Source organism: Citrus sinensis, chromosome 4 (genome assembly GCF_022201045.2).
Source record: "Citrus sinensis cultivar Valencia sweet orange chromosome 4, DVS_A1.0, whole genome shotgun sequence".
In the NCBI taxonomy this organism is placed as follows: Eukaryota; Viridiplantae; Streptophyta; class Magnoliopsida; order Sapindales; family Rutaceae; genus Citrus; species Citrus sinensis.
The window spans coordinates 10,542,785-10,566,190 of NC_068559.1; the positions used below are offsets into that span (position 1 = coordinate 10,542,785).

At 28.4% G+C, this 23,406-nt stretch overlaps 2 protein-coding genes across 2 annotated transcripts; both read right to left on the reverse strand.

The window, feature by feature from the left end:
* Window positions 1–6,539: 6,539 nt before the first annotated feature.
* Window positions 6,540–13,348, reverse strand: LOC102606898 (polyamine oxidase 1-like). The gene is made up of 8 exons (XM_006485500.4): window positions 12,963–13,348; window positions 12,603–12,849; window positions 10,147–10,299; window positions 9,134–9,377; window positions 8,172–8,315; window positions 7,880–8,029; window positions 7,177–7,519; window positions 6,540–6,725 (listed from the first exon to the last, which is right to left on the reverse strand). Exons 1-8 carry the CDS (start codon window positions 13,078–13,080, stop codon window positions 6,661–6,663), a joined length of 1,464 nt encoding a protein of 487 aa, XP_006485563.1. The 5' UTR covers window positions 13,081–13,348; the 3' UTR covers window positions 6,540–6,660.
* Window positions 13,349–18,021: 4,673 nt separating this feature from the next.
* LOC127901853 (uncharacterized) lies at window positions 18,022–20,367 on the reverse strand. Its single transcript, XM_052439873.1, has one exon. It carries the CDS (start codon window positions 20,365–20,367, stop codon window positions 18,022–18,024), a length of 2,346 nt encoding a protein of 781 aa, XP_052295833.1.
* Window positions 20,368–23,406: the final 3,039 nt, after the last annotated feature.

The window sequence follows — 23,406 nt, forward strand, 5'->3', positions numbered from 1 at the left end:
TTCCCCGCTTGAAAGAACTTTAACTTGGTTAGGTGAATTGACTTTGCTTTAAACTATTGCCACCTGTAAGCAAACTATTGCCACCTGTCAAAAAAAAAAGAATGAGGAAGGGTTCAATTGTTCTTTTACTAAAATATCCTCAACGTTGTTAATATTTCTAACTGAAGAGTTAAGTTAAGGACTTGAATGATATTAGTTTGTACTTGAAAGAATTTAATTAATTCATTTAGTAAACTTATGGTCTTTGAATTTTTTTCTAGAAATAATGAGGACTCAATTAAAAATTACCCTTAGAGTTTTAACTAATTGAGCTTGTATTTATGACATGGGTCCATCCAGTGCAGCCTTGGGATTTTAACGCAATAACTTGTGCTAACTTAGTAGTGTTGGTGTGTTGGAGCTAGAAAGGCTATGGTTTTGCAGCCCCTTTGTTAGTTTAATTCCTAGTCAAATTTTGACTCTAATAAGTGCTTGTATAAAGGAGAGGAAATTAGAATAAAGTAATCTTTACGTGTAGAAATTTTCTCTGTCAAAGAAAAGAGAATGTTCTAGGGTGTATGCCTTTTACACATAAATTATGGTTTACTACAGGGCCACACTTGTAAGGAAGGTAAGGATAGCAGCGAAGATTGCAACCATATTATGTAAATCCAAACAATGACAGTAAAAAAATTGTAATTATCTTATTTAAATCTTCAATAGGAAATTAAGGTATTTCTCTAACCTAATACATATACACATAATATATATAAAAAAAAAATTGTCCTTCCGCTGGTTTTATTAAATAGAAAATTATTGTTCTAAGCCTAATTTACTAACAAACTACCATTAATCTAAAGAGGCCAAATCATGAAGGAACATTTGGCAACTATTAATGGTGTGTTTACTTGTGGGTTTGTGGAATGCGAATGAAGGAATGAAAATGAAATTTATGTTTACGTGGTAAAATGTAATTTGATAATGGAAATAAAATGTGTGGGTTCCACATAATTTGGGAATAAAGAATGAGAATTTCATTCCCATGGGGGGGTTGGGAATGAAAATGTGGAAATGAGAATGAAACATAAATTTACTTTTCTATCCTTCTAATTTTTTCATATTTCCTAAATTACTCTTGTTCAAATCGTAAATAATTTTATTATTTTAAATGTCATTAATAATAATAATAATTATTATTATTATTAAATTTTATTAACTTTATTATTTTAGTTATTATTAATTATTATTATTATTATTATTTTCATTAATATTATCATTATTAACAATAAAAATAATGATAAAAATAATAATTAATAAAAATAATTAATTTATCATTATTAACAATATTATCCTTATTGTTGTTATTATTATTATTAAATTTTATAACTTTATTATTTTAGTTATTATTAATTATTGTTATTATTATTTTTAATAATAATAATAATAATAATAATAATAATAATAATAAGGGAAAATATCCACCGTCCACCCGTTTTTTACACCTTTTTCAAAAATACACAATTCCTTCATTTTTTGGCTGGAATCCACCTAAAATTACATTTTGTTTCACTTTTCCACTTCCGTTTGGAATCTGTTAAGAAAACTAACGGAAACTTAAAAAAATGACCATTTTACCCCCAAAACGAAAATTACAATTTCACCTTTAAAATTACCAAAAATAATCAGATTAAATCTAATTATTTTCCCCATCAGTTAATAAAGAAATTAATTCCACAACCATCAAATGTAGGTTTTTTTTTTTAAATATGTCTGTAATTAGAATGCTAAATTATAACAGTGGTATTAAAAATAGCCCAATCTCACAAACCATCAATTGAATTTAAGATAAGTAGAGTTTTATTATTTATTGGGTTATAATCTCTAGTAGTTAAGATTTTTTTGTACTTCATTAACGTACCAATAATGATATTCATCATTAAATCTTATTATTTTTTGAATTTTTTAGGGTGAAATTGTAATTTTTGTTTTGGGGGGTAAAATGGTCATTTTTTTAAGTTTCCGTTAGTTTTCTTAACGGATTCCAAACGGAAGTGGAAAAGTCAAACAAAATGTAACTTTAGGTGGATTCCAGCCCAAAAATGAAGGAATTGTGTATTTTTGAAAAAGATGTAAAAAACGGGTGGACAGTAGATATTTTCCCTAATAATAATAACAACAAAAACAAAAACAATAATGATAAATTAATTATTAATACTATGGGTATTTTAGTAAATTAATTCTCATTCTCATTCCTCATTTCCATTTATTTTGTCAAGTAAACACATCAATGACATTCCAATACATTCTTATTCCCATTTATTTTTGCCAAGTAAATATTAAAATCTCATTCTCAATCATCATTATCATTTCAGTCCATTCACATTCTACCTCATTCCTATTTCCATAAATATCACTTGGGACAATGAATTCTTAATGACCGAGTAAGAGCCAGTGAGCCACTCTATGCCGAGCTTTAGAGCCTGAAAGACACCAACTTAGAGGAGCAGAAAGGCCCAGATCGAAGAATCTGAGCAAGCTGCCTTGAAAGCCTAGGGGCATGTTAAGAAGGTAATTGCGAAAATCATCTGGAAAGCCGAAAATTGAATGATTTTAATTAGACTAGTCAGTATGGTCTTTGATGGCATGTGTCACTTGATCATTGGCCGACGTCTCACATCCCAACCAATGATCAGGTGACAACGTAGCATGGCTTGCTCCCGATCAGATTGAACAAAGACGCAATTATTTAATTTTGGCTTTTGTCTATTATTGTAGATATAAATAAATAGGGATAAAATTGTAATCATTTGCAAGGGAAAACGATTTTCTAGGGTGCCAATAGTATCAATCTTTAGAAATAGGCGCCATAAAATCATATTGAGCCTTGGACTAGGCATTGGGTCCAATCCTGATTTTCTAACCGTAACGCTCGGTGAAGCACATCTCATCCTTGGTTATCATTATTTTATTTTATTTAATAAATAAATCGCTACAACAATTAAAATAAAAACAAAAAATAGTAGAAATAATAAAAATAACAACAATAATCACAAAATTTGTGACAATAGTAGTAATAAAACAAAAGTTTAAAAGGCATTAATAAATTAATTATAAATGTAGCACCAAGTAATGTTACATATTTTAAATTTTTTATCCCAAAAAATTATATCAAATAATATTAATTCTTTGATATGAATTTCTAAAGAGAATTTTTAGCTTGAACATTATTAAAATAATTATATATCTAACCAATTCCTTCATAACACATCAGTTTGTACCTTAGCACTCTCTAAAATAAGTTAAGAGGAGATGGTTAGTTTCCTCCTATTAAAATCAATATATATCACTTATCCCTACTATTTTCATGATACTCAGAAACTCCCATGTCACTCTAATTTTACAGTATTATTATTATTTTCAAATATACTTTATTCATATTAATATATAAATGAAATAAATCATATAAATTGAAATTAAAGTAAAAAATACTTAAATACTAAAAGTAAGAAACAAAAGTTTTGATGTGAATAAAAATTTAGTAATAAGATATTTTACTTGTACCTTTTATTATTTTTTAAACATCTTTTCTTATAATAACCATTATTTTATATATCAATCCACATTTTTAACAAAGTGAGGATACCACTAATAAGAACAATAAAAACACATTATCCATGTACTACAAACAAAAAAAAAAAAAAATACACTCTCCAATATTTTGAAGTATTTGTTTTCTTATGTTTTAGTGTGTTCTCTCGCTTTATTAAATAGAGAATATCCTTATTTGAAAATGACTATTACTTATATATTTTAAAATGTAGATTCATTGTATACCTCTCAATAATGATACTCTACATAAGAATAATTTCTCGGGAATCATAAAAACATTTTGTCCTAATTTAGGCCAATTATAAATGAAAAGAAAAAATTTGGCCTACCCACTCATGAAGTGACATTTTTCAAATTATTTCTCTTACTATTGAAAAGATCAAGTTACCCCCAAAATTCGTTATCTTTAACCATTGACCGTTATTGACTCATAAAAGTACAAAAGTACTCATACCCTAATGCAACAACATTGTGAGGCTAAAAAAAATGGTTGATATATGATTAGTCATTAGAAAATGAAAAAAGTAGTTGATGTATAACTAGTTATTGAAAAATAAATTAAAAAAATGTTGAAATAACTTAATGGACCTAAATAAATTGATAGTTTTCTTAAATTAGATATGTTAGTTAAACAAATTACAAGACATGCCATTATATGTAAATCACGACAATACCATTAAGATCAAATTTCAAAATTAAAAGTTATACCATTTCGTCTTTTCTTTCATTTTTCTTTGTTTTTTTCTTTCATTTTTTTCTCATCTTTTTTTCCTCATTCTTACTCCTTCATTTTTTCATTTTATTTGTTTTTTTCTTATCCTTACTCCTTCATCTTTTTCTTCATTTTTTATTTTTTTTCATGTCCAGGACTCCAATAGCATTTTTTTTCTTTCCTTTCATTTTTCTCATCCTTACTCCTTTCATTTATTTGGTGAAACTCCAGTAGCATTTTTCTTTTGTTCTTTAATTTTCCTCTTTTTTAATATCTATATTTTCTTTAAATACCTTTACAAAATGAAAAAAAGAATAATAATGATAATAATAAAAATATGAAAAAGGTAAAAAATTATTCTTTTTCCATTTGTAGCTTTTGATTAATTTCTATACTTATTTGTAAAATAAATTTTTTAAATACGAAAAGATAAAATTTAATCCGTTAAAAAAAATTAGTCATATAGGCACAAAATAAAAAGATTTTGAAGTATTAGATAACATACTATATGTATTTGAAATATTTATGTGTGTTTTGAAAAATCTAGAAAGATTTAGACCCATGAAAATTAGTTTACCTAAGTTTGATCTTTTTCTATTAATTGATTGTTAGAAAAATGTACAAATGTTATTTTATCCTTTTAGCTGTTAAAAATAACAGAGAGATAATGAGTTTTGGGTAAACTTGATGTTTTCAATAGTAAAGAAGGGATTTGAAGATTTTCATTTCACGAGGGGGTAAGCTAAAATTTTTCCTAAATAAAAATAAACTCCATATTATAATATGTTATAATTTTTCTACATCTCAAATTAAGTAATATGCCTCCACATAGTAATTCAATCTGTATATTACAAAAAAAGAAAAGAAAATATGGTAAGTTACATTAAAGGTTTATTAAGATTAAATAAAAATATTTTCCTACAGTTGTTTAGAACAATTATTTTTTCTTTACAATTGTTACTAGTTATTATATAGCATTTATACAGTTTATGTTAAGAGAAAAGTATTAAAGAGAATGTAAATATTTTCATATTCCCAACACTAAATAGATATATGTCCTAGTTTTTAAAACTGTCTTTCTTTTATCAATTATTATAACTTGGATTTGACAAGCTCTACTACTTAATTATTAATTTAGTAAATATATACTTCTATATCACTAAAGATAACTAAATCTAAATAATAATTTACATAACTGCACATGTTTTTAGTACTACTCTTATTAATATTATTTCTGTCAATATCATATGAATGTTTTGCTTGCTGCCACATTTGCCACAGTGTCAATAAATAAATAAAAGTAAATTGGGCCATCTTTTGAGCCTGGTCTACTTGAGCTTCGGTCCAATAAGCAGGCATGTGGGTGATATTTTATCCCCAACGAGGCAAATATCAAAATAAAAGAAATTATTGACTGCATTTGATTAGAATTAATCTATCCATTAAATTATGCAACATCATTAAAGGATCAAATGATAAATAATAAATGTAAGAGAGAGGATATGAGGGAGATATTATTACTAGCACCCTTATATTTAATATTTTAATCAAGGAGAGGTTGGCTTATAAAATTCCTAAATTGAGAATTCTCACGCGATCTAAATTTTTCTTAAATTTAATTTAGGTGGGTGGTGATAGTTAAATAGATAAAATATAAGAATAATTAATTATGAACCATAAAATATTTATAATGGACATATCTTAAAAGTTCTTATGAGTTAAACGATTATATGAAAACGAGAATAAATCAAACTCTTAACATAACAAGGCTTAACGAAAATCATTAATCAATTTATTCATCAAACAAACAGCTGCTTTTAACAGCAAGCAAAATAACCGATAATATCTTGCAACAAACTCAATTTCTGAAAAGCTCTATTGTGCTGACAGTTTTTCAATTGCTTTACTACTACTAAGGCTCCGTTTGGTACAGCTTATTAAATAGAACTTATAACAGTAGAGCTTATAACAGTAGAGCTTATAGCAGTAGAGCTTATACCAATAGAGTTTTTGGACAAAAAATCATTGGGTGTTTGGTTGTCAATAAAAAATACACTTTTGAACCATTAAACTGTGTGATATTTTTTATATTATATATTTTTAGAAAAACTTTATAACCTCTACTCCCAAAAGCTCAAATTTTGGGCTTTTGCTATTAGAGATAAATTAGCTTATTTAAGCTAAAAAAACTCTACTAGAAAGATAACCAAACACTATAAAATTTTTTAAAAAGTACTTATACGATTAAATAATAAGCCATACCAAACAGGCACTAAAAGCTTTATTTCACCCAAACAAATAAAAATAAAATAAAGCTGGTGAAAATAATGCAGAGAAACTCTCTTTCCATTTATCTCCCTTTAGCTTCGACGTCCTTCACAAAAGTGTTTGAGGCACTTGATCAAAGCATTTGCAGTATTAATACCTACATGCATTATTCAATAATAAATAAATCAATTATGACAGATATTTATCTACCTGTTACATTAAAATAAAAATTGAACACGAGTTAAATGTGTGTTTAAATACATCAATTATGACAAATATTTACCTACGTTGGCTTCTTGGTCATATTGGCCTTAACTGAAATTTAGCCGTTTTAATACATTCCCTTAATTAACGGAGTTTTAATTTTTATCCGACTTAAGTTTCTCGTGCTTTCATTCTGACTCGATAGAATCAGAAGGGCAATGATATTCAAATATAAAATTTGACAGAATTTTGAATTGAAAAATAGGGTAAACTAACACTTCTACATTACCATTTCAATCAGTGCTCTATCGGTGTTGTGTCTTTTTAATATTTTTCCGAATCAAAATCTTATGTAGCTCTGCCCAGTAATGGGTATAAAGAATCAGAAGGAGAGCGAAAAGTACCTGAAAAATAAGCACCATCTACATATCCTAAATATGTAGAATTAGTATGCTCCCCTGCGAAGTAAAGTCTATCAAATGGTTGCTGTAAATCATGATAGCTATGAAGAGTATAACCGTTGGGCCAATTTGAGTAGCTCCCCTTGTACAACCTATTGGACCACCATTTTGGAATAAGCATTGTGTCTGGCTCGGGAATTTGTTTCCCATTACCAAACATTTTCTTAAGGACCTGCATAATCTCAGCCTTTGTCTTTTTTTCTGATTGTTGCTCTATCCTCCTTGATTCTTCATCTGTTACCGTCACAAATATCATGTTTTCTCCTGGCAGTTCATTCTCCAAATGCTGCATTCATACAATTCATTCAATTTTTTATTATGTATCATTAATTATTTAAATTTTAGAGAGTATTAAGAGCAAATAATGAAAGCAACAAAATGAGTGTGAGTTCCCCTAGGACCCTTGGGTTGGGCTAATTACTATGTTAGTCTCTACAATTGAAAAAATTAATATGTTAGTCTCTACATTTTAAAAGTTAACCAAACACGTTATATGGAAAAAGTAAATAATAATTAAATAGATTTTACCTGAAATAGATATACAATAGAATATTTTTGGTAACGATTAAAAATACATGCATGTTCTGATTGCGTAATTGATTCAAACATTAGAGAATAAATAAGTATTTACCAACATATTAATTACCTGCCAAATTGTAAAATAACCACGTGTTTCATGGGCATAAAGGAAGAACTCAGTTCCAGGGCCCGTCGGCCAGAATTTGCATGGGAATTTCATAAATATCTTCGTATAAATTGCCATGTCGAAGTTGTTGATCGCCAGTTTTTTCCATAGCTAATAATTCAATGCCAAAACAAATTAACTAACTCGTTAACCAATTTTATAAATTAATAAATTGGAACATGTGGCACATCTAGTTACATGATCATGTACATGTATGTAATAAAAAAACTAAGAGCAGCATGCATGGGCTTACCGGCAAACGTGGGACGAATTCGATGAGATCACTTTGAAGTACTCCAACACTGACGGTAACAATGACATAGTTTGCATGATATACAGAGCCGTCTTCTGTTGTAATTATTACTTTATTCTTTGACTGATAGATCTTTCTCACTGTCTGTAAATTGTTATATACTCAGTCATTTTCTTACTATACATATATGATTCGATCATGTTTGGATGCTCATTTTTATAAAATATGAATTTACAATATGATCAGTTTTCTATGGTGCCAAGTACATATTAATCAGGGAGAGACATTCTCTACGAATTTTTGTATAAATTTGAGATTTCACAATATACAAAAGTTTTTTAGAACATTGTGAAATGATTTATAACAGTGTGACAAACTTTCATACCATTGTAAAATTCTAAAACTTTATATGGACATTTGCACCTAACAAGGGATCCTTTAAGTTATTAAAATAAATAATAAACTAAAATACATTATATTGGGATCCTTTAAGTTATCCCTTACTTTAAGGGATCTCTTATTAAGTAACACACACACATGAAAATGATCTATTGAGTATCAATTCTTATTATATGATGAGTATTAGGATAAGTGCATAATTCTTTGACTTACTATACTGGGATGGAGCTAGTACTAAAATTTTGGAGGGGCCTACATTCTATAAAAATAATTTTTTAGGGGTTAAAGTTAAACAATGTGTTTAATTATTGAGTTAAATTGCTAAAGTATTAAACTTGTAGGGGCCAAACTATATATAACAATAAAACTCTATTTTAAAAGTTAAAATTATAAATATGACATATACATTTATGTAAATAGTGTTTAAATTATTTATGTAAATAGAGTTTAACCTATAGATCACTGGCAGTGTAATGTGATTTGTCTCTTACCATAAGCTAAGCACGGTTACCTACTGAGTCATTTATATACTATAAGATATGAAAATAGAGTCCCGCGCGCACCTTCTTTAGCTTGAGTCTGGGATCCGTAATCTTATTGTTATTATGAGAAAGAAACTGGTTGGCAATGTAATGGACAACAGTTTCGAAGCCTCTAGGATCAGCAACAAAGTAAGAATCTTCCCCAAAATCCTCCATGAGCTGCCGAGGAAATGTATTCTTCAAACTTGAAATTCTAGTTGGCTCTGCCTCTTCAAAATCATTATAAAAGTAATCAACAGCCATGTCAAGTGGACCCTTCGGAACCCTGCACCAATATTCAATTATTTCAAAACTCCTTCATTCATTCTGGTTTTAATTTTCCTATGATAAAAGTCAAATTAAGCAATAATTAGTAGCGTTACAATGGAATTAAAAGGACTAATTAATGGGGGCATTATCCGCTCATCCATTTACTGATTAGTTTCATCCCTGTACAAGGAGTTCACAAATTTTTTCTAGAATGATTTCCCCAAGATCTGAGCTTCTAATCAAAATTCACCTGAATACATGATTAGCAATTATTATAGATAAGAATAATGTACTGTAAACATTGTAAACTTTGTTTTTCAGTACTAAGTTGAGTTTTGTGATACTGTGAAAATTGATAGTTTTTAGATAAATAAAGATATATAATTCAATTTTAAATATATAGTCAGTTCAGTCCTGGAAAGTAAAGGAGAATTCAAATACACACACCATATTAAAGTTAGGGATAAGCTAAAAGACAAAATAAACAGACTTTAATGCAGTGTATTTTATTCTGTAGTATATTGAAATTTTTTTTTTTCTTTTAGCTTATTCTTAACTTTAATATAGTTAGAGATAAAGTGCGGACACCCTCATTTTTTTCATGTGGATATACTTTTAACCTGTACGGTTTAAAAGAGTTAATTTTTAATATTATTTAATCGCACAGCTTCATAATTCATTAAAAAATAAACTAAATAAATCTTATGGCTTAAGAGCAATTCCACATTAAAAAAAAAATGAGGGCACCTTCACCTAAAAATAATTATATATATATATTTACTTACTGTTTGAAAAGGCGTTGTGATCCCAAAATTGAGATGTCCTCGTCCCGTCCTTGTTTAGAAGATAAGATTTTTGATAGGTTTATGCCAAATTCCTGTCTTGCATCTGCAACTTTAAAAGAAGATTCAACAACATGCTTCTCGTATAATCCACCCCTGCGCACAAAGAGAGACTCATTAAGAATTTAAGCCGGTCACTGATCAAGGACTATCTAGTGCAAATGGATAACTAATGTCTTTTAGTTAATTATAAGTAAAATGGTCAGGACTTGTATGATAAAATCCTTATTTTATTTTCTTAGTTTTTTATTTAGGGTGGTGAAATTTGCCCCCACCTTTTGTCTAAAACCACCCCACTTGTTAGATTTTTTTATAATTACAATATTATCCTTAGATAGAATTACTAAAGTAAGTAAATAAATAATTATCAGTTAAATTATTATATTGTATAAACCTAGGAGCTTTTATGTTCTTAAACTCTTTCCTAATTGTTCCCAAAAGAAAAAAAGTTAATATTACAATGATGGAGGAAGAAGATATGCAACGGGAAGCTTTTGAAAATGTTGGATATGTTTGCTAGCTGAAGTTAAAATTCAAAAGTTTTACTTTTCATTACTTTGGTGTTGATTTGATTTGATTTGATTTTTACTTTTAAATTAGCAAGTTGGACTTGAATGTGAATATGTTCTGGGAGTGGAAAGATATGGGAGTTGATATTATTTCACTATAAGAAAAAATTAATTTGTTTTTAAATATATTCGTACACTAAATTTGGAGGTTTCGATGATATTTTTAAATAAACAAATTATTTTTAAATTAGAACAAATATAAATCTAAAAAAGAAAAAAAATATTATAAATATTAAACAAACAGGAGCATTTTTGGTAATTATGGGGTGGATTTATAAAATGAATTGTATTTTAAATTTTTCTTATGGGTGGGTTAATGGTTTTATGTAAAATTCGGTTTTATGTATTTTAAATTTTTAGTAATTATGGGGTGAAAATATCACCACCCTTTCATTTATTGTGAAAATAGGCTTTTCAACCCTTTGTATCATGTATTTATTCGAAATAAATTAATTTTAATTACATAATTCAAACAGTAGTCGACAATAAATTCAAATAAACGAACTATGATCTTAACATTTTTAATTTTTTTGGGTTAAAAAAATCTTTCTGAACATATTTCTAATTAAATTAATTTTGGAAGTAAAAAAATTAATAAATTAAAAAATATTTACTAATATGTTAAATATTTATGACATTGTAATAATTCATTCGGAAAGCAACAAAATGTTCAATAAACTTAATACTGGTAATTTAACAATTAACAAAATTATATTGAGATTATTTAAATTTAAATAAATATTTAACTCCTTTGTTTAGTATTTATAAGTAATAAAGATTTGAGTAATAAATGCTACACTTTACAAGAAATTTCATCTCAAGTAATGTGACAATTATTCATTAGGAGAAGAGATTGAAAAATAATCAAAAGTTATGATAAAATTACCCATTAGTTTAAGGACACATTACTTAGAAAAAAAATCTTTATCAAAATTATTTGAAGACTGTATAGTACTATATTGTTAGTATTTCAAGGTTTTTCTAAAATATATATTAGGGTTTGCAAAAATTTTGTATAAGATAATTAAGCTAGGTTTAATGATTGTGTCAGCTGCAAATCGGATAAAAAAATTCAATGGTGAAATCAAACAAGATGGTATGGGGTATTAAGGCCCTACAAGAAGTATGGGGGAGTCATCGTGTCAGCCATTTTCTTCTCTTTGATTCATGAAACTCGAAAAGATATCACGTGGCACGCAAACCAATATATCGACAGTGAAGCTGGCTTTTCTTTTGAAGCAGTGTTGATTTAGATTATAGTTTATCCTGTAGAAATTCTTAATTTATTGTAATTTTTGTTCTGTTAATTAATGGTTGTCGTTAAGTAGAAGTTGGTTTTTTATAACATCATTAATGTGATATTTATATAGTATTAATTAATGAATTACAACCATTTAACATCACACCACTTAAAATGTAGTTTTTATATCTCAACTTTATAAAACTAACAAGAAATGTAAGATTAGAACTCACTCATATGGGTGGGAACTAAAAGGAAATTAAATTATTATTAGATTAAATAATAATTTTAATAAAATTATAAACATAACATTGCGGAAATAGAAAATATTAACATATTAATCTTTTTCAAACCTAATAATGAAAGTAATAACAAAAAAGAATCAAATCTTAATCCCTCGTTATTAATAATTAATGGATATATGTTGAGGATAACATTTAATATGTTCATAAAAAATTAATAGCGAAATCCAACCACCAAAAAAAAAGAAGAAATAAATAACAAAAAAAATGAAAAACAAAGCAAAAAGAGAGATGACTTGAGGACACACACACACACACACACACATATATATAAAATCACATTTTTACCCTTGTTTGTAGATATTTGAAGAGAGGTTTCCATAGTCTGAGTAGAGTGTCCTCAGCATAATCTTCTTAGCAATTTCATGTGCAGGACTAGACTTTGGACCTCCACTAAAAAGCCAGTTGGCACCCATTTCCACCGTGTTTCCATCAACCTGCCCTTTGTGAACCCTGCCACCAATCCTGGAGTCTGCTTCCAATATTATGTAATCTTTGTATCCAGCTTCTTCAAGTGTCTTTGCTGCCATAATTCCTGTAAAAATAAATAAATAAATAAAAAACATGACATTACGTATGTACAATATTAAGCTACAAATGCATGCATATACATAAACCATATTTTTCGTAATCTTCTTGAATGATCACCTGACATTCCCGCGCCGATGATGATTATCGAATCCGACGGTGGCGGTGACCGGGAACCTGTGACTAAGAAAAAATGAAACACTAGAGCAAACACCACAACAGAGCATGAAACCTTCATTTTATTTTTATTTTTTTTCGAAAGAATGTTGATGTGAGGCGGTGTGAGTTGAGTTGATGATGTAGTTGGCTTTATAATGTAGCTCCAAGCAGTCGTCCGGTTAGCAAAATTATATTAATCCAACACATTAATCACGACATTTTGTCACATTAATGGTGGGGTCAATTTTTTATTTTTAGTTTTCTGTATTTTAATTTGCCTTTTCATGTTTGTCTAATGATGGCGTCCACGTTTTGACAAGATGAAACACCATAAACATGTGTTTTTACATTGATATTAGGAAATCCAGCCTTTAATCATTACAAAAGGTAGGTGAAAATAACGCTATTATTATTAAACTGAATTTTGAATTTCTTACATTAGTCGTCATCAATTTAGTGAGGTACGGAGCTACTTATAATTATTAGTTTGCTCTTAGTATTATTTTATTATCGGTAGATGATTTTCACCTGCAATAGCTGAAGTTGGTAGACCGGTCAATATGGGCGGACCCAATTAAGGCCTAGGAGGGGTTTCAGCCTCTCTGAATTATTAAGTTTTTTTTTAAATGTATCCCAAGCCCCTTTTGAAAAAATTAGATAAAAAACTTTAGACACATTTCTCATATATTAAAAGACTTGTAGTTCAATGGTAATAGTGTTATTTAATAGTTTCCAAACCTTGGTTCAAATCCCAGTAGTTATATTATTTTATTTTTTAAAATATTTTGTGGAAACTACTTCAAAAAATGATATTTTCACGCATTTAAAAAAATATAATTTATTATTATTATTATTATTTAGAATTTAAAAAATAATAATAAAATTTGAGTTTATAAGACTTAAAATGTATTCAAGTGAACATTAAAAAAAATCTAAGTTAAATAAAATTTTTGGAACTAAGCCCCCCTCCCCTCATTTTAGTTTCTGGTCCGCTACTGCCGGTCAATGTCGTAAAATTCTTTCAAATTTTATTATGTGGAGTCATTTAATCTCCTTTCGAAACTAGAAATTTGTAGTGTTAGGTTTTCTTCCTAACTTCAGCTTGAGTCTTTAAGAATTGTTCTATATATATTATAGTTAAATCTGATTTGACCTTGTATTTATAATTATACGACGATGTATGTTATTCTTAACTCGAGTAATACATGTTATTAATTTTGAAAAAAAAAAGATAAAATATTACTGTAACATTATAAGCCAAATCATTATTAAATATACCCCAAGCCCATGCAAAGAGAAGAGAATAGAAAGATGGCTTTTAATAATAGCCAGTTTGACTATGCCATCAACCTACACTTGGATAAAGAGTGAAACCTCCTGTTATTTCACAAAGATAATCAAAACTTCCATGATATTTTAAAACACATCTAAATTTCCATGAATTTCAACTTTTTTTTATTAATCTTATAACTTTACCCTTGATGATTATTTGATGTTGGGAATATGAACACCTTTAATTCATTGAATAATTTTAATCATAATTAATTAAAAAATTGAGGGAAAAAATAAGGGAGTTGTTATATTCATATATAAAAATACTATTTTTCTGGAGAATGATAAGTTGAGGGTATATATTTATATATACATAGTAATTTTGCATTTAATCTTTCAGTTAATTATGGTTAAAAAATTATTCAATTAATTAATTAAGTAAAGGTTTTAATATTCCCAACATCAAATAACTACCAAAGATAAAATGGTAAGTTTAGTAAAAAATTGACGCCCTCAAAAATTTGGATGTGCTTTAAAATATCAAAAACATTTCGATTAATTTTATTAAATAACATAGAAAGTTCGCTTTTTTTTCTCTTTTTTTCCTGAAAACACCTCTGCGTGGAAAATCGACACTAACCAGATGTGTGAATTATAAAATGCTTATGGTTACAAATGGTAAGGCTAAAACTGTGAACCAATATGTATATAAAAAAATGAAAAAAATTATTAGACAAGAAATATTGCTCACCAAAGTTTTTAAAATGAAAAGATCGTTTACAATGTGCAACAAGTTTCATCTATTTTATGTATTCGATGATTGCATTTGCCTTCTTTTATTGATATCTAGTAGACTCTTTTTTTATTTTTCTTAATTTTTTATGTAATATAACCAAAGTCAATATATACTACAAATGTTTAATCAAAATCATGCTAAGAAATCAAAGAAAATATTCAGCTAAGAGGAGGATGTGTCAACCAACCCAACCATGTTAACAATATTCTCAGAGACTTAATATTAATCCACAGTATTAATAGATTTAAACGTTTGAATTATAATAATATATTTAAAAAAAATAAAAATGTTATTTGTTTTGTTTTTAAAATAAAAATGTTTTGAAAACAATTACTTCCATACAAATTTTAAGTGTAAAATGAAATATATGAAGACAACTAGAATTTGATTAATATGCTCACCCTTCACTATAAATCTTAAATCCCCATATAAGTAGAGTTCAAGCCATAGATATGTTGTTTATAATATGATAAATTTTACCAACTCAACTAGTTGCGATTAGGGATGGCAATGGACCCCATGCACTGCAGCTTTTTCATTACAAAATCAATAGTACAAAAAATTGAAGTTATCAAACTTGTCCAACAAAAAAATTAAATTATCAAACTCGCCCACAACTTGTACAGTATTTTTATTTTTCAAAAAAATCCTCTATTGAAGATTTTAACAATTATTAAACCCACAATCTACAGTAGATTTTTTGCAAGTTTTGTCACTTAAAATCACAAATACTAAAAAACACTTAATAATATATAAAACTTAAATTATATAATTCAAACTATAAATTTATAACAATAGTATAAAAAGTCCATATATAATACTCAATTCTAGATTTTATCAATATAAATAAGAAATTAAAATTTCAACATTAAAATAAATACACAAAATATATTTATCTAACAAAAAATATTTTTGTTGTAGGCAAATTATCATCCCTAATATTGATGCCTTGTTTCATCTTTTAATCAATATACGAGTATTATCAACAATATTAACAAGTAAATTTTATACAACCACCGTTAACAATTAATTAAACAAATAAAAACCAATCACTAGATTCAAGTCCAAGCAAAACAAACAAAATCAATCAAATTGAAATAAAACATCAGTAATAGTAAACTTGAAAATAATAAATTTTCTACTTATTAAAAGTTGATTGTATCTATCTTTATATATATGTAGTAAGATAGATTAGGTTTAAGAATTAGGAATTTTAACTTACATTTATTTATTATTAAAATTTTAATGTAATTTTTATGATTAAAATTAAAATATAAATAATTAAAATAACGAATGCGGGTTGGTCGATACCCGCATTGGTATCAGGCTCTTAATACCAAACTCATCCACAACTTACAACAGATCTAAATTTGAAATACCAAACCTTCCGTAACACGCAAAATTACCTCTAAGAGGCAGAATTTTACAGATGAGTTTGCGAGTTGCTAGTAATTTTGACATCCCTAGTTGGCGTCATCTTAAAAAAAAAAACTGCGTATATACTAATGTCGAAGGATTTGTGGCCCTCAAATTACACTATTTTTTTACTCTTTAAATGAATAGTTTATCGAGACTTAGGATTAAAGGGATTTAATAACCTAGATTCCTGAAAACCTTTATAGTACTCTTTATTTCCCATCTAAGGCTTTATTAATCTTTTTATTTCCCATCAAATTTTGTCGCGGGTTGATGCAGCTGGCTTTATAATCTAGCTTTTCTCTAACCTCTTTAGTAGTCGCCCAGAAGGCAAATACACTATTTTATCCAACGATATTTAGAACAAGCTTAATTTTTTCACTTATTTATTTATGATTTATAATTGCTCTTTATAAATTGCCCTTTGGAGTCTTGAATTTTTGTCCAGTGATATGATGATGGAGCCCACACGTACAAAGGACGGACCCAAAGAAACAATTGATCTTCATCGGTTTCCGAAAATCTGCCTTTAATAAATTATATACAAGCAGTAGGTGAAAATTCAGACTTCAATTATTAATTTCTTAAAATGATTTTTTGTATTACTGGTCATAATGTACAGCTACATATAATAAATTAGTAATGCGTGAATTCCAAAAATTCTGTTGGCATAATCATAAAAGAATCGGGGCTGAAAGCGAGAATACTTTTCGCAGGAAGTTTTGAATAATTTAGATGTCAATAATTAAGTATGTTCTAATGCTAATGCATTTCTTTTATTCTTCATGTTTGCGGTAGATGCAAAGCACCAATAGACATAGATTTAATAAATCTGATGTGGAGAATACACAATGCAAATTGTTGGATTAAAAGATATAAGAAAAAAAGGATCGGGTGCATCAACAAATTAATTTTTAAAGCCACGTCCCATGGATTTTGGACTAGATTACCAAAAAGTTTGGGTTACAATAGCAATGATAGGGAAAACTCCTTTATATTGCATAGCATCTGATTTTCATATTCTCGATGATGCACCATTACTTGGCTAAAGAATTTTGCAGCCTTAAACTAAATGGTTTGTTGAAGAATTGAATGTTGTAGACTTGATGTCTACAATTTGGATTTAGATATTTAATTTTGATATTTGTATAGACATATGCAGTAATTTTTGGGATCTTTATATTCGGATGGATATTCAATTTTAAAATTTGAATATTCCATTTTGATAAATTGTATGAAAATTCAATTTTAATATTTGAAGGAACAAATGAATATTACTTTTCTGCAAGACAGTTTTTACCTAATGTTATTTTGTTTTTACATTTTTTTAGGCCTATTACGTTTGCAGCATCGTTCCAAGCAACGTTGGACAAAATGTTGCAAATACTTCGTGCAGCGTTGGTCCAATCAGTGGCGGACCCAGGAAATAAATTCAGAAGGGGCTTAATATAAATTGATAAAAAAATTCGACAAGATAATAAAAGCCAACTGAAAAAATAATAAGTAAAATATTCAATTTTATTGACATAATCATTTTTAAAACTTCTTCAACTGTTCTCGACGTGTTTTCATATTTTGAAAACGTCGAATAATATCTTCATTGTCAATACAAGCAAATACATCTTTTTCTATGTATACAACTAAGTTATCATTCAGCCATTGATCACCCATCCGGTTTCGAAGTCGATTCTTCAAAAAATTCATGGCTGAAAATACTCTTTCTACAGTGGCAGTAGCTACAGGTAGAATTAAAGCCAATGTAACCAATTGGTAAACTAACGGGTACACTTTGTCCTTTTTAGTCTTAACCATTGTCCTTGCAAGTTCACCAATCCCTTTCAATTCTGAAAATTCTGCACTAGATCGTAAATCCATAATGTATACATCAAGTTGCATCTCAAGTGCTATAAGATCTATTGCAGAAAAATCTTTAGGATAAAATTCAGCAAGTCGCAGTAATTTTTCCTTGTCAAAAGCTGCAAACAAATCATTTGGACATAGACAAGCCAAACAAATAAGCAACTGAGTATTTGACTCATTGAAACGATTATTTAGCTCTTGAAGTTGCATGTCTAAGACAGCATAAAATAACTCAACTCGATACCGATGTAAATTTGTGATCTCTCGAGCTTTACGGCGTGATCGCCCTGGAATTAAAAACAAATCATCCATATCTAAAACATCGATATCATGCTTGCTACAGAAAGTAGAAACTTGACCAAATAAAGAATCCCATCCACTATCTCTCAACTTCTGAAGGTTATGCTTATAAACTTCAACCAATTTTACAGCATTCAAAATATCTTGATCTTTCCTTTGTAGTGCTCGTGACAATTCATTTGCATAGCCAAGAATATTTTTCATTAAGAATAAACAAAATACAAAATCAAATGATTGCATCAACTTCAATAGCGTATTAGCTTGAAATCTTTGTTCAGAATTTCCTTCAACTTCAATTACCTCAAGCACATCAACCACAGATGGAAACATAGAAATTATGCTCATTAACGTACCATAATGAGAAGACCAGCGTGTATCAGCAGGACGCTTTAAAGTAATCTCCTGATTTAAACCTTGTCCACTTGAAAGCTCGCCTTTACCTAATGCTTCAATAACTGCAAGAGCATGTTTCTCATGTAGAATGTCACGACGTTTAGCTGACACTCCAACAACATTAACTAGCATTGAAACTAAATTGAATAAAGAATTAACTTCCTCATGCTTTTTTGCCACGGAAATAAGAGCTAACTGAAGTTGATGAGCAAAACAATGAACATAATAAGCAGATTCATTCTCCTCTAAAATGAGCGTTTTCAAACCATTAAACTCACCCTGCATATTACTTGCCCCATCATAACCTTGCCCACGTAACATTGACAAACTCAATCCAAACCTTGAAAACATATTGTCAAGAGATTCTTTAAGTGAGGCAGCTGTAGTGCTAGAAACATGTTCAATGCCTACAAAACGTTCAACCACATATCCATTCTTATCCACATAACGTAATACAACAGCCATTTGCTCTTTTGTAGATATATCACGAGACTCATCAATTAGAATAGAAAATAATGCACCATCCATCTCTCTAATAATAGCATTAGTAGTTTCAGTTGCAACACAACTTACAATGTCTTTTTGGATCTTTGGAGATGTCATTTGCAGATTTAGAGGAGTATTTTTGAAAGTAACAGCATTAATATCTTCATTATGATCAGCAAGGAAGTGTAAAAGCTCAAGAAAATTCCCTTTGTTGCTTGAACCATCAGACTCATCATGCCCACGAAATGCTAGCCCTTGATTTAAAAGAAATCGAATACAATCAACAACAGCATTCAAGCGAGTTTCATATTCACTTTGAGTTTTCTCGGATTGTCTTTCAAAAAATGTTGTAATATGTTGTTTCTGATTCATCAACCTTTCACATTTCTGCCTAGCTCGATTATGGGCACTATTGACACCTCCTTCATGAATCTTTAATTTTTCTTTTTTTTTCCAATTTTTAAATCCTTTCCCAGTAAAAGTATCACTACCTGCTTGATCACCATTATCTTCTTTGAAAAGATAACAAAAAAGACAATATGCAGACTCTTCTTTTATACTATATTCCAGCCAAGAACCAAATTCTTTGAACCAATCCGAAACAAATCGTCGTTGTTGATTTCCAAATTTCTCAAATTTAAAATTGTGCCCCTTAGGTTGAAAAGGACCCCTTTGTAAGTATATTCTTCGGACTTGATCTCGAATATTACAATTATAACTATCAATACAAGGTCGTAAGCCAGGGTCAGCAGGCAAATTTTGTAAATTGACTTCATATGAACCATGACTAGTTCCTTCTAAAGGAGATGGGAGCTGTGGTTTCTTTTTAAAAAATTTTTCCATATCTGTTTCAAATCAAATAAAACTATTAATTATTAGATTAAATTTCACAGTAAGGCTAAATCCTAACAAAATAACGAACAAGAATAATTAATTTAATACAAATTTGATATTATAAAAACATTATTTGACAACACACCCAATGGGGCTCACGGGAAAGATACATGATTGTAAATTTTACTTTTTCAATTGCTCATTTATTTGCATTAACAAAGTGATTGCTTTTAATTATAATTTATATAATAAATTATACACCACTTAAAACTTTCATCATTTCACAGAGCACCTAGTGGGTGCCACCCACTGTCCCACCACTTTCCCTTTCAATTTTAATATTAAAGAATTGCTCACTTTTCACAAATCAACTTTTACTTTTGGAATTTTGTAGATAGCTATCAGAATAAGAATTGATGAACGAAGTTAGAGAGATGCAGCACATTCATTCGGCCAGAATCATTAGTCAAACTTCAAAACAACATTCAAGCACAATACCTGTTTCAATCTATGGGCTATGGCTGATCTAGCAAGGGACGAAATCATCAAAGGCTCAGCGATCGCGGCAACAGATAACAACGAGTTGGTGGCAGACTGGCAGCAGGAATGGAAACGTTCGTCGGTGGCGGTGGCCGGTCTTTGTGATTTGGTGATTCACAGTTTCATGATTTTGGGGTTTGTTTTTTTATTCCTTTAATTTTTTTATTATTAATATAAAACGATGAGTTTTGTAAGTTAGTTTTAAATTAGAATTTGATTAAATTAAAAAGTTTTTATTATTTAAATGGGTTTAATTTCAAAGCCCAAAATACTTTGTTTTTGTTGAGAAAAGTTATTGAACTTAATAATTAAAAGGGGTTTTATGGGCTAAATTTAAAAAAATTTTAAGGCTCAGGGGGGGCTTAAGCCCCTCCTGGGCCTGAACTGGGTCCGCCCATGGGTCCAATGCTGCAGAAAGTGAACTTTCTTGTAGCGAATGAATTATTATTGAACTAGCAACTAGGGGTGGACATAAATCCACAACCCAAACTAAATTAAATAGTTTGGATTGGGTAAATCATAAAAATATGTTAGATGTGGGTTTTATATAGAAAATTATTTCATTATGGGTTGGATATGGTTTACCCATGGGTCATGGACAAAACTCTAACACTCAAATTTTTCAAATGAAATAAATAAAAACAAAATAAATGAACACAAATAAGTGAAAGGCCACCATTAAATTTTTTACGGCGTGATCAATTGTCAACAGTTAAAAAATAAAAATAACATGTAAAAATAAATTTAAATTAAATAAATATTGTTGTAAATAACATAATTTTTTTTCTTATTTACAAAAATAAATCCTCTCACATGGAAGGATCATCATAGAAAGAGCAGAAGACTTTACTAGTGATCAATAATAACTCGGCTTGGACTGGGTCCGATATGCTAGATGGCGGCTAATTTTTTGTCAATAATTGAATGTAATGCCCATATTAGGCCCTGTACAAAACTTCGCTTACCACATAATGAAATTAGAACATAAAGCATACACACTATATAATATCATAATGTAAATAAAATTAAGCATATAAGTAGACAACATAACGCAAAACTACCAAAACGATAAATAAAAACAAATATTACATAATTAAATAAATAACAAGTGGCAAATTTTATTATTAGATTGTTAATGTCATGTTTGTGAAAGTTTATTATTAAAGTGTACGTTCTTATTTATTGAGAAATAATAATTTTTGTGATTAAACTTTATTTTGATTTTCTAGTATTCTTTAATTTAAGGATTAAGTTATTGTAAAATTTATAATTTTTATCCACTATATTTTAATATCAATTTAATAATTAATAAAAATTAATAATTATTATAATTTTGATATAATTAAATTTTATTAAAATAAAAATTATTTTGATAATAAAATTCAAACCAAACCCAAACCAAACCCAAATAGTTTGGTTTGGGTTGGGTTAAAAATATTTAGGTTGGTTTGGGTTGGATCCAAATTTTGATGGTTTGGTTTGGGTTGACTTAAAATCCAACCCAAACCAACCCATGCCCACCCCTACTAGCAATATTGCTCACAACATGCAACATGTTTCATCTATTTTATGTATTCCATGATTGCATTTACATTCTTTTATTGATATCTTAATAGACTTTTTTTAATGTTATAAATAATACAACTAAAACCAGCATATATATATATATATATATATATATATATATATATATATATATATAGTAGTTTTCTGGTCAGGGATTTTAAAGTGCGGGAAAGTTTTAAAACCACACGGCTTTAAAAGCCTACAGTTTTAAGCCTTTAAAATCATGCAGTTTTAAAAGTTTCCCGCACTTTAAAATTCATGACTGGAACATTTATATATATATTTATATTAAAATCCAAGATAAAAAAACAAATCAAAGATAATATTTTCATAACTATTAGAGAGACTCAAACCGTCCATTTTGAAATTAAGAAGAGGAGGTATTGACAAATCTAACAAAAAAGTTATTACATATCTTAATAGACTTAATATTATTGTATAGTATTAATAGATATGAATGTTTAAATTAGAATAACATTTTTAAAAAATTGAATAAAGATGCTATTTATTTTGTTTTTCAAATAAAAATGTTTTGAAAAATATAATTTCCATAAAAATTTTAAGAGTAAAATGAAATACATAAAGATAAGAGTTTGATCAATTTGTTCACCCTAAACTCTAAATTCTATATTATTTTCTACCATTATTATTATTTAGCTTAATGACAACCAAATTCTAGAATTTTTTTTCCATCCATATATAAGTAGAGAACAAATCACAGACATCTTTTTTGTAACAGGAGAGATTGTTGGCATTCACTAAACTTTATTTGTTAAATATGTTGAAGTGGAAGCTGTGACTAGGGAAAAAAAAATGAAACAATAGAGTAAATACCACAGTTGTTCGTTCATGAGAAGGTGGTAGGACTAATCACTCATGTTCTGCCAAATGGCATAGCAGTGGTTTTATTGTTGGATTGCAAGTGAATTCCATCATAAGACT

Excerpts from the sequence above, each read along its gene's own strand:
- LOC102606898 (XM_006485500.4), bottom strand. The coding sequence starts at position 13,080 with ATGAAGGTTTCATGCTCTGTTGTGGTGTTTGCTCTAGTGTTTCATTTT. Across the intron at positions 8,316-9,133 it reads CCAGACTCAAGCTAAAGAAG|ACAGTGAGAAAGATCTATCA; the intron begins GTGCGCGCGGGA and ends AACAATTTACAG. Across the intron at positions 8,030-8,171 it reads AATTCGTCCCACGTTTGCCG|CTATGGAAAAAACTGGCGAT; the intron begins GTAAGCCCATGC and ends TTGAATTATTAG.
- LOC127901853 (XM_052439873.1), bottom strand. The coding sequence starts at position 20,367 with ATGGAAAAATTTTTTAAAAAGAAACCACAGCTCCCATCTCCTTTAGAA.